Raw genomic sequence first — 11,788 nt, 5'->3', positions numbered from 1 at the left:
TCTTGCTCCCAACCCCGACGCGCAGTCCGGCCTTACCGCGGTGCATCCTGGGAGTGGTAGTTCTCTCCTTTCCGAGGGAGAATGGCGCCAGGCGGGAGCAGGACGCCAAGAGAACTACATGGAGGAGGCGGGGTCCAGGGCTAGGAATCTACGCGGTTAGCAGTGGCGAAGGCGGCTATATCGGCAGCATGAAGCGGACCCCGACGGCCGAGGAACGAGAGCGCGAAGCTAAGGTATTTCGGGCTCACCCGAGTCTGGGATCTTTCGTGGACTTGTAGCTGGGGTCTGGGAACCGGAAGGGCTTGGTTGGATGGCAAGCGGACCCACGATTTTAAGCGAAGGGGTTACAAGGCCTTGTCAGCAAGGGAGCCAGAGACTTTGGGGGCTTTGAATACGTGTTGCTCGGTGCAGGCCTAGTCCTAGTGGATTGACTCACATGAGAATTGAGACACCCATTTCCTTGTCCTGCTTCTGCGCGTCATTCCTTGGTTAAGTTTGTAGCTACCCTTGTGCCTCAGTTTACCGGACTCTTAGATGCTTGTGATCATATCAGTTGTGCTTTCCTCTTAGGTAATGATTTCTGTGATCGGGTGAGATGAGATAATCTGTGCGATCAGATGTGTGTATTTGAAACAGTTGTCTGTGTTCTGTGTCTTCCGCACAGCGGATGTGGAGTTTTAACTACAATAACGTTTTCTACTGTGGGGGTTCACGCTGTAGCAGTTGTTGTTCCAAGAGATGACAATAATAATTGTTATGGAATTTTCTTTTTTTTATCATTTATTACGCATCAGACTCTGCAGTTCCATAATATTTATATTATTTCATATTCTTATCACAGCAGATTGCAAGATAGATATTATACAGATGAAATATCAAGAGTCCTATTTTACAGATGAAGACTTGAGGCTCAGAAGAATTGAGTGTTTCTCTTATTCCCCAAATCAAGTCCTATCAATTTGTCTAAAAATATTGGTAATCTCTTCACTTTTTTCCATCTTCACCACCTTGGACCAGGCTACCATTACCTCTTCAATGGACTGTTCCAGTGATCTCCTTATTGGTCTATATTCACTTCTGCATCCAGTCACTCCTTGCTCCCCGTTTGTCCCACCTTCCACAGAAGACACTTCTTCACACTGTAGTGTGTGAGCTTTTCAAAATGCAAATGTAATCATGGCCCTTTCCTTCTTACCTCCTCTGTCAACCAACTGTTTAAAAATCTTTCATGGGATTCCTTGGTGGTCCAGTGGGGCTCCTGCGATGACTTGAGTTTGATTCCCAGTGGGGAAACTAAGATCTTGCAAGCTGGGTGGCATGGCCAAAAAAAAAAATCTTTCATGGCTTTCTGTTGTTCTCAGGATAAAAAGGAAACTTCACACGACCTACAATGTTTTGCGTAGTGTAAGCTCTACTTGCATCATCCACAGCCTCAGTGGATGTGACCCCTCTCTGTTCCCTGCCCATCAACCACATTGGCCTTCTTAGAAGTCCCTATTTCCTCTGCTTTATCTGGTTACAGGGTCTTTTGTTGTTGTTGTTGTTCAGTCACTAAGTCATGCCCGACTCTGTGATCCTGTGGACTGTAGCACTCCAGACTTCCCTGTCCTTCACCATCTCCCGGAGTTTGCTCAAATTCATGTCCATTGAATCAATGATGCTGTCCAGCCATCTTGTCCTCTGTCTTCCGTCCCTTTTCCTCCCTTTCCCACCGTTAGGGTCTTTTCCAATGAGTGGGCTGTTCGCATCAGGTGGCCAAAGTATTGGAGGTTAAGCTTCAGCATCAGTCCTTCCAATGAATATTCAGGGCCTTTATACATGCTATTTGTTGCTCATTCTGTATTAGGCAATTATTGGAAGTGAGAGCCATTGGTAAATGAAACAGAAGCTGTTTATGCTGTCAGAATTTGGAGTCCTCAAGTGAACTCACTTTGTCTTAGGGCAGTACCTCTATGGATTTAAGATATAAAATATACTGTATTATATCCTGAGTTAGGGCTTTGCTGGTGGCTCAGTGGTAAAGAAGCTGCCTGCAATGCAGGAGATGTGGGTTTGATTCCTGGGTTGGGAAGATCCCCTGGAGAAGGAAATGGCAACCCACCCCAGTGTTCTTGCCAAAGTCCCATGGACATAGGAGCCTGGTGAGGTGCAGTCCATGGGTTCACAAAGAGACAGACAGGACTGAGTGACTAAACCACCCCACCACTGTGACCTGAGTTATAGCAAAGTTTCTTTAGAGTCCTGAAGTTTTCATGCTTGAACCTGTATGTGATAAGGTGTATATAAAGATGAATTGTTTAGTTGCTAAGTCGTGTCTGACTCCTTGTGACCCCATGGACTGTAGCCCACCAGGCTCCTCTGTCCATGGAATTTCCCAGGTAAGAATACTGGAGTGGGCTGTCATTTCCTTCTCCAGGGGATCTTCCCGACCCAGGGATGGAACCAGCGTCTCCTGCATTGGCTGGCAGATTCTTTACCATTGAGCCACCAGGGAAGCCTGTAAAGATAGGTGCAAAGGAGAAAGATCCTTCTGCATTCATCTGCAGTAGTTCAAAGAAACACATATCACACAGTGGTATTGCGCATGATGTCTTTCTTACCTTTTGGGTTTACACTGAAAGTTACTCATTTCTTTTGTAAAGACTTATTTAGCACCTATTATTTGCCTGACGGGCTTCCTGGGTAGCTCAGCTGGTAACGAATCCCCTTGGAATGCAGGAGACCCTGGTTCGATTCTTGGGTTGAGAGGTTCCCCTGGAGAAGGGATAGACTACCTCCCCCAGTATTCTTGGGCTTCCCTGGTGACTAAAGAATCTGCCTGCAATGCAGGAGACCCGGGTTTGATCACTGGGTTGGGAAGATCCCCTGGAGGAGGGCACGGCAACCCATTCCCGTATTCTTGCCTGGAGAATCCTCATGGACAGAGGAACCTGGTGGCTACAGTCCATGGTGTCGAAAAGAGTTGGACATGACTGAGCGACTAAGCATAGCACAGCACATTTGCCAGACACTGGGATTCTGATTTTGGCTAAGATAGAATCCTTGTGCAAAGGAGCTTTTACTCTTTTAAAACCCTAACTGTTGCCTACGAGGTAGCTGTTAGTGTCATTGACATCTGATGGATGTTGAAACCGAGGCTTGTAGAAGTTAAAACTTGCCCAAAGTCACCTGGTTGCTATGTGAAACTAGAGCCCAGAGCAAGGTCTTCTCATTCCAAAGCTTTTTCCCATTTTCTGCTTGTAAAACATGTTGAAATGATAGAGCAAGTTGTCTGCCTGTTTACTTTTAAAAATTTCTTTGATCTTTATTTAAAAGTTATTTGAGAAATATTACTGGTTAGGGTAAACTATAGGAAAGCAAATTTTAAATCTTAAATAGAAAATAAATGATTTATTTAATCATAAATTATTTTCTTTTTCTAATCTGCTTTATTGAGGAGTACTTTCCGTACCGTAAATAGCACCCATTTATAGTGCACAATTTGATGAGTTTTGACAGATGTTTACCCCTGTGAAACTACCACCACAGTTGATACAGAGAACATTTCAATCCCTTCCAACAATTTCCTCTTGCTGATTTGAAGTCCATCTCTTCCCTCACCTTGGCTCCCAAATAACCACTAGTAGGTTTTCTATCACTATAGATGAAGTCTGTATTTTCTAGAATTTCATATAGATGGACATATACTGTGTGTATTATTGAGTCTGTCTGCTTTCAGTCAGCATGATTTTTGGGATTTATTCATGTCGTTGCCTGTATCACTACTGTGTGTTTAGTTGCTAAGTCGTGTCCAACTCTTTGTGACCTTATGTACTGTAGCCCGCAGTCCATGGGACTCTGTCCATGGGATTCTCCAGGCAAGAATGCTGGAGTGAGTTGCCATTTCCTTCTCCAGGGGATCTTCCTGACCCAGGGATTGAACCTGTGTCTCCTGCTTGGCAGGTCAGTTCTTTACCCCCGAGCCACCAGGGAAGGCCTGTATCAATAGCTTGTTTCATTTTATTGCTGACTGTGTACAGTGTGGCTCTGGCACATTTGTTTTTTCATTCATGTGTTGCTAAACATTTGGATTGTTTCTTAGACTGTCATGAAGGAAGTGGCTCCGGCCATTCATGTATAAGTCTGCGTTTTCATTTCTTTTGGATGAACACCAGGAGTCCACTTGGTGAGTCCTATGGTAGTTCTGTGTTTAATCTTATAAGAAACAGCTCAACAACTTTCCAAAGTGATTCTCCCATTTGTATTAGTGTCTCAGGACTGCTGGCACAAGTTACCACAATGTCACTTTTTAAAAAAAAATGGTTCCCTTTTTTTTTGTACATGGACCACTTTTACAGTCTTTATTGTATTTGTTACAATACTGCTTCTTGTTTTTTTTTTTTTGCCAAAGGGCATAGGGGATTTTAGCTCCCCAACCAGGGATTGAACCCACACCTTCTACATTGGAAGGCAAAGTCTTAACCACTAGAACTTCAGGGAAATTCCAGCCTTGCTATCTTAACACAACAAAAATGTATTCTCTCATTGTTCTAGAGATATGTCTGGAATCAGGGGGTCCATAGTACCCCTGATGGCTCTGCTCTAGGGGAGAATACTTTCTTGAGTCTTCTAGCTTCTGGTGACTCTAGGCATTCCTTGGCTTGGGCTGTGCAACTCCAATCTCTGCTCTAGTCTTCCCCGTGCCTGCCTTCTTTGTGTTTTTCTGTCTCATTTCTTTGTGTCTTTTCTCTTGTAAGGACACCAGTCATTGCAGTGAGGGCCTCCCCTAAATCCAGGATGATCTTAATTTCATGATCGTCAAGGTCCTTAACTTAATTCCATATGCAAAGACCCTTTTTCCAAATAAGATCACATTTACAGGCACCAGTGGTTAAGACTTGGACATATCTTTTTGGGCAGCTATTCAAACCTGCTGCACCGTTTGACATTTCCATCAGCTGCGTATGAGAGCTCTGGTTGCTTCCTGTCTTCACCAATACTTGGTATTGTCGTTTAAATTTTAGGCCTTCTAGTGGGTGTGTGGTGGTATCTCGTTGTGGTTTTAATTTGCATTTTAGTGATGACTAGTGAGAATGAACATCTCTTTGAAAAGCTTTTTCCATCTTGTAACATGTATCAGTACTTTGTTCCTCTTTGTTACTGAATAATGTAGTACTCCAGTGTCTGAATGTATCACACTTGGTTTAATCCCTTCCCCTGTTGATGGATATTTGGGTCGTTTCCACTATTTGGCTATTACAAGTAATGCTGCTATGAACATGTGTGTTCTACTTTTTATATATACCTATGTTTTCATTTCTCTTAGATAGAGATCTAGGAGTGGAATTGCTGGTCATGTGGTAAATCTGTGTTTAACATTTTAAGAAACTGGCTGTACTGTTTGTTATGGTCTGAATGCTTGTGTTCCCCCCAAATTCTCTTATTGAAATTCTAACCCCCAAGGTGGTGGTATTAGGAGGTAGGGCCTTTCGGAGATGATGAGGTGTTTAGGAATGGACTTAGTGTCCCCTTCTACAAGAGGCCTGAGAGTGCTCTTGCCCCATCTGCCATGTGAGGATACATGATTAAGTTGGGTGTCTGAAACTGGAAGAGGGTCTTTACCAGAACCAGACTATGCTGGCGCCCAGATCTTGGACTTCCAGCCTTCAGACCATGAACAGTAAATTTCTGCTGTTTATAAGCCACCCAGTCTATGGTATTTTGTTGTAGCAGCCTAAATGGACCTAAGACATGGTGCTTTCCAATGTGGATACATCATTTAATATTCCTGTTTGAAGGTTACGGTTCTTAACATCCTCGCCATCATTTGTCACTGACTGTATGAAAGCGGGTGTGAAGTGGTATCTCAGAGCGATTTTACTTTTCCTTTTTCTGATGTCCAGTGATGGGAAGCTGCTTCTTGTGTGTAGGTTGACCAGGTATAAATCTTCTTTGGTGAAGTGTCTGTTCAGACCTTTTGCTGGTTTTTTTTTTTTTGGTTGGTTTGTGTTCTTAATATTAAGTGTTATGAGTTATTTGTATTTTCTAGATATCAGTCCTTTGTTAGAGATATGTATTGTGAATACTGTCTCTCCTTTAGTTTATGTAATGGTCTTTTGAAGAGCAAAATTGTTTAATTTTGGTAAAGATCCAATTTATTGATATTTCTTTTTATGATTCTTGCTTTTTGTGTCATATCTATGAAGTCTTTGCCTATCCTAAGGTCACAAAGATTTCTTGTTTGCTTTTTAAACTTTTTACCCCCATCATGGGTAATTGCTTTTGGTTTTCCTTTTCTCTCTGAAATAGATTACATTTTCTTCTTGTGATTGCTTATGTCATAGACTTTTGTATAGTTCCCATGTCTGGAGGGTGAATAAAAAGGCTGGAGTAAGTAGCTTTTTATGATGACATCTGTTTAATTTGTGTTAACAACAGAAGAGGGTGCCAAAGTATATTCATGAATTTTTAAAATGGATTTTAAAATAAGACATAAGCAGGGTAGTTCAGCTTAGTATTTGAAAAGCTGAGTTAGAATCGTGCTCAGTCGCTCAGTTGTGTCCCACTCTTTGCGATGTCATGGACTGTAGCCTGTTTATCCGTTCATGGGGTTTTTCAGGCAAGAAAACTAGAATAGGTTGCCCTTTCCTGATTAGTTTTGGCCACAGTGCCAGGGACCCAGTAAGTATGGCTTTGATTGAGGGTTGCCCCAAGAACCTTTTGCTGATACAAGGCTGCCCCCATATTTTTGTTTTTTGTTTTTTTCCCCAGATGACATAATTTATTATTTTGAAATGATTTAAAATTTATAGAAGAGCTGCAGGAGTAGAACAAAGAGGCCTCACAGCCTTATCATCCAGATTTGCTCACATCTTGTTACATTTGCTTTACAGCTCTCTCTCTCTCTCTTTCCCTATATATAAATACATGAACTATTTTTTTTTTTTTTATGAACCATTACAGAGTAAATTGGTGACAGCAGTCCTCTTTACCCCTGAATACTTCAGCATGTATTTCCTAAGATGCTTTCTTGTATATAAACATAGCTGATTGTCAATTTCAGAAAAGTTAAGTGATAAAATACTCTTATTTAGCCCAAAGTCCATATTTAAATTTTGCTAATTGTCCTAATAGTATCTTTTATAGCATTTTAGTTCACCTGGTTCAGGTTTCAATCCAGGGTCATATGTTACCTTTAACTGTTATGTCTCTGGTCTGTTTTAATCTTCTTTAATCTGGTCTCCTTTAATCTCCTTTAAATTGCTTCCTCACCCTTTTTTTGTCTTTTAAGACATTGACATTTTTTATGAGTAAGGCAGTGACCTTTGTGATGAGTACAGGCTATTTGTTTTGTAGAATGTCTCTGCATTCTTATGTATCTGATATTTCCTTATGATTAGATTCAGTTGTTTAGCTGCTCAGAAGTGTCTGACTCTGCGACCCCGTGGACTACAGCATGCCAAGGAACCCTGGCATGCTGGCTTAGATTCAGAATATGCATTTTTTGGCTTGTGTATTTTTGAGGAAAGGTAAGGGCAACTGGAGATCACAAATTTACAACGTACATATTCATCCTGCCTATAAAGTTGTTCTATTTGACCCAAATGAACTGTGTTTGAAAGTTTCTGAATTATTTTCCATCCAAGCGATTTCACATGAAAGTCTGGATGACAGGCTTTCTTGAAAAACTAGACTGTCTGGCCACACTGGGCTTGCATTTCACTAACTAGAGCTAAATAGTGGCTGCCCCTTTAGATGAGAATATACTTTCCCTTCTGCCACATCCCACCTTTGCCCATTTAGTCACAGTACAGGCTTCCCTGGTGGTTCAGATGGTAAAGAATCCACCTGCAGTGTGGGAGACTGGGTTCAATCCCTGGGTCCGGAAGATCCCCTGGAGAAGGGAATGGCAACCTACTCCAGTATTCTTGTCTGGAGAATCCAATGGACAGAGGAGCCTGGTGGGCTACAGTCCATGGGTTTGCAAAGAATCAGACACGACGGAGTGACTAACACTTTCACTTTTCTTTCACAGTGGTTTAGAGTGTGAGACTTTAGAGGGAAATCCCAGAATTGAATCCTGCTCCATCACTTGCTTTAAGTAACTTAACTTCTCTGTACCTGTTTCCTCATCTATAAAACTGTGGTGAGTGCTCAGTGGCTTAGTCGTGTCCAACTCTTGGCGATCCCATGGGCCTGTAGCCCACCAGGCTTTTCTGTCCATGAAATTTTCCAGTCAAGAATACTGGAGTGGGTTGCCATTTCCCTGTCCAGGTGATCTTCCTGACCCAGGGGTCGAACCCACATCTCTTGAGTCTCCTGCGTTGTCAGGCGCATCCTTTACCACTGCACTATTGATGATTGTCGTGAGGATGAATTAAGATACGGGTGAAGCACCCAGAACATTGTGTTGCTATTATCACTGTCATCTCATTATCCTCATCATTACAACCCATCTGATCCCAGTAGCTATTTTAGCTTATATTCAGAACATTCATTCTGTGAACTTATACTGAGTGTCTAATTGAGCTCTGGTGGCCTCGGCCTGCAGCAGTTTGAAGTGGGGCTTTGGTTCCTGACCAGAGATTGGGGTTGGGTCACAGTGGTGACAGCACTAAATCGTAGCCACCTGACTCATGGTCAGTGGCATGGCCCTGGCTCTTTGGCTTTGCAGAAAAGAATTCACAAAGACGGAAAGCAGTGAAACAAGTAAAGTGTTTATTAGAAGGAAGAAGAGTACAGTACATGTGGATAGACACACAGGCAGACTGAGAGAGGCACACCCTCATGGTAGTTTGAATCACTTTTATCAGACATTTCTTCCCGGTTTCCTTTGACCAGTCATCTTGCTTTGCCTGGTTCTGAGTTTGTATTTGGTATTTATCTCAGGAGGATCCTCCTGTGTGTGCCTGCACATCTCTTAGGCAAGATGGATTCTACCAAAGAGGCCTATGGGTAGTTAGCACCCCTTAGCATCACTCCCCTTTTGACCTCCAAGGTGCCTTTCTTTGCATGTGTAGTCAGGGAGGCCTCCTCACTTTGAGAATGAGAAATATGTGGTCTCTTATCTTCTATCTGGGCAGGGCCCAGCCTGTTCTTTTGATTATCCTGCAATTTTTGTCTTTGAGCATCTACCCTGTGTGCTGGAGGTTGGGGGAGGCGGCATCTATCTACCTCCTACCTCTTAATTAGGCAGATTTTCTCAGTTAGGGGTTCTGCTTCCTTCCCATTCATCCCAAATGGCGCTAGTTATGTGCCACCCTTGGAAGAATTGAGAACATAAACTATTTTCTGGGTTCCTTGGTTCAACTGAGGAACCTGGTTAAGTGCCAAGCAAGGTATGGCAGGTTTGGTCCTGTAGGACTGGCTTCTTTTCTATGGAAAATACATAATTAAGCCAGCACCAGCAGTAGAGTGGTGTATTTTACCATGGGAATAGGACGTGGTAGCAGGGAGGATCTACTGTGGTAGGGGGATCGTGGAATCTCTTCCCCAGGAAGATCTGTTTAAGCTGGTCTAGGAACAGGAGAGAGGAACATGGTGGGCTACAGTCCATGGGGTCACAAAGAAGCGGACATGACTGAGCACGCGTGCAGAGGTCATGGAATTCCTTCCTAAGACTTCTTTCAGAATGTATCCGTATTCCAGGCCCAGGACTCCTTTAGAGGTTGCTCAGAAATATGATAACTGTTCTTTAGTTCTGGAATGAAAAGATGTGAGTGTTGAACTCCAAGTGAACATCCAAGGTTCTTATGCTGGCTTGGGTGAGATCATCGTTTTTTAAGTTGTTGAGCATAGAAACAGTTTACCTTTATTACTGAGAGGGTTGTATACTTAACAGGCACGTAATAATTTTGTTTAAGAAATGTACGTTTTAACTTTACAGTGGAGAAACCTGGCAGTCACTCCCCCAGCCTGGTAATCAAGACCAGCGTCATCAGTGGTGACAAATCATGGTGATGACATGAACTCTGGATCTCTTTAATTCATAATAAAGTGATTCAAGTGGTGAAAAAAAATGTACATTTTTATCAGTGAAGGAATGTATCCAGAATAGATAAGCCTGCTGTTTTTCAAATAAAGATCAATTAAAAAGTCTTCCATTTTTGGTGATAATTGTCTTACTTCATCTAAGATAAGCCTTAGGTTACAAGGCCTGATGAGTTGTTAATATATAATAACTCAATTTAAAAAGTTTGTTATCTATGTATGAAGTGAAGTGTTAGTCTCTCAGTCATGTCTGACTTTTTGCAAGTCCATGGACCGTAACCCACCAGCCTCCTCTGCCCATGGGATTTTCCAGGCAAGAATACTGGAGTGGGTAGCCATTCCTTTCCCCAGGGGCTTTTCCTGATCGAGGGAGTGAACCTGGGTCTCCTGCATTGCAGGCAGATTCTTTACTGTCTGAGTCACGAGGGAAGCCACTTTTTTTTTTAATTCTGCCTCAGTTTATTTTTTGCAGTTTGGCCCTTTAGTGAAGTTCTGAGAAGGTTCTTTTGGTCCCTGCCTTCATCATGGGCCATCCTGGACTGTTTCACCAGTTTATCTGATGGTAATTTAGGAAACTAAATGTAGCACGTTTTTGGTGGTGGACCAATGACCAGGGGACTTAAAAAATTAACACTTCACCCAACAGATTCTACTCTGTTTTTTCCCCAAATCCAGATTATTTTTTGCTTGATCTGTCTTCCAGAGTATGGGTCAGTCTTTGTGTGTGTGCTGAGTCACTTCAGACTCTTTGCGACTCTATGGGCTGTAGCCCGCCGGGCTCATCTGTCCATGGGATTCTCCAGGCAAGAACACTGGAGTGGGCTGCTATGCCCTCCTCCATGGTATCATTCTGACCCAGGATCAGACCTGCGTCTCTTATGTCTCCTGCATTGGTAGGCGAGTTCTTTACCACTAGTGCCACCTGGGAAGCCCCTTAGGTCAGTCTTTAATCATCATTTAATAGTTTAGATCGCCTTCTCTAGGTAGAAGAAGGGTTAGTTTTATTTGCTCCTAAGTGTCCAAACCACTTTAAATACCTTCCTTGAAAATTAGCTAGTTAAACCATTGAATCACAGTGAGTTCTTGTTACTTTTTATTATTTTCAGGTTTTTTTTTTAATTGAAGTATATTAATACAATACTGTGGTAGTTTCAGGTATATTCAGTTCTGTTTCTTAACCTTTTTTTTTTTTTAATTGAGATCTAATTCAACATACCATACAATCCACCCACTTAAAGTACGCAATTCAGTGGGTTTTGGTGTATTCACAGAGTTGTATAATCATCACTGTGGTTAAATTTAGAACATTTCATCATCCCCAAAACAAACCCTGCACAGACCCAGCCGTTTAAAAATTAACTCTATTGGTTTCCATCAGTAATATGTGTTCATGGTACACAATTCAAAGGACACAGGGAAAAGAGGGCCCAACCTTCACCCTTATCAGGAACTCATCCTTCCCCCAGAGGCACATCCTGTTAACCTTCTTGATCTTAATGTTGGTTTTGAAAACTAAGTTTGCCATTGGAAAAAAAAAAAATCTCTGACACTTTAAACAACCATTAGCTTCTTTGAAGACAACATTGATATCTCATTCATTCTTCGATCTTTCCAGTGTACTTGGTGGAGGGTCTTGCACATAAAAGAAATTTATAAATATCTTTTGAATGAAGAGTGAATGATCAAGACCCTCCAGTGTCTGAGACATGTTCCATGTGACCCTTAATAATGATCATACTGGCTCCCTAGCTGCTGATTGGATTTATTATGGTTGAGTTTAGCAGGTTTTGGCATTTGGACTGCATGCATCGAAAAAGTT

The 11,788-nt window shown here is 42.2% G+C and overlaps 2 protein-coding genes across 5 annotated transcripts in view; one reads left to right on the top strand and one right to left on the bottom strand.

Annotated features, from left to right (window-relative positions):
- Positions 1 to 1,133, bottom strand: part of RPGRIP1L (RPGRIP1 like) — a 98,069-nt gene extending 96,936 nt beyond the window's left edge. Inside the window, exon 1 of the mRNA XM_081514412.1 lies at positions 37 to 1,133. The gene's annotated coding sequence lies outside the window, so the exon portion shown is untranslated. The remainder of the gene's footprint in view (positions 1 to 36) is intronic.
- The window catches only part of FTO (FTO alpha-ketoglutarate dependent dioxygenase), a 416,242-nt gene continuing 404,615 nt past the window's right edge, over positions 162 to 11,788 (top strand). For all 4 annotated transcript variants that reach the window (XM_081514417.1, XM_081514418.1, XM_081514415.1 and 1 more), the window contains exon 1: positions 162 to 233. In XM_081514417.1, the coding sequence (XP_081370543.1) occupies positions 189 to 233 (45 nt within the window). In that variant the 5' untranslated portion in view covers positions 162 to 188. The remainder of the gene's footprint in view (positions 234 to 11,788) is intronic.

Source organism: Giraffa tippelskirchi, chromosome 7, assembly GCF_054371585.1.
Source record: "Giraffa tippelskirchi isolate mGirTip1 chromosome 7, T2T-mGirTip1v1.2.pri, whole genome shotgun sequence".
Classification (NCBI taxonomy): Eukaryota; Metazoa; Chordata; class Mammalia; order Artiodactyla; family Giraffidae; genus Giraffa; species Giraffa tippelskirchi.
Note: the sequence above shows the minus strand (reverse complement) of the source record. Positions and strands in the feature narration are given on the sequence as shown.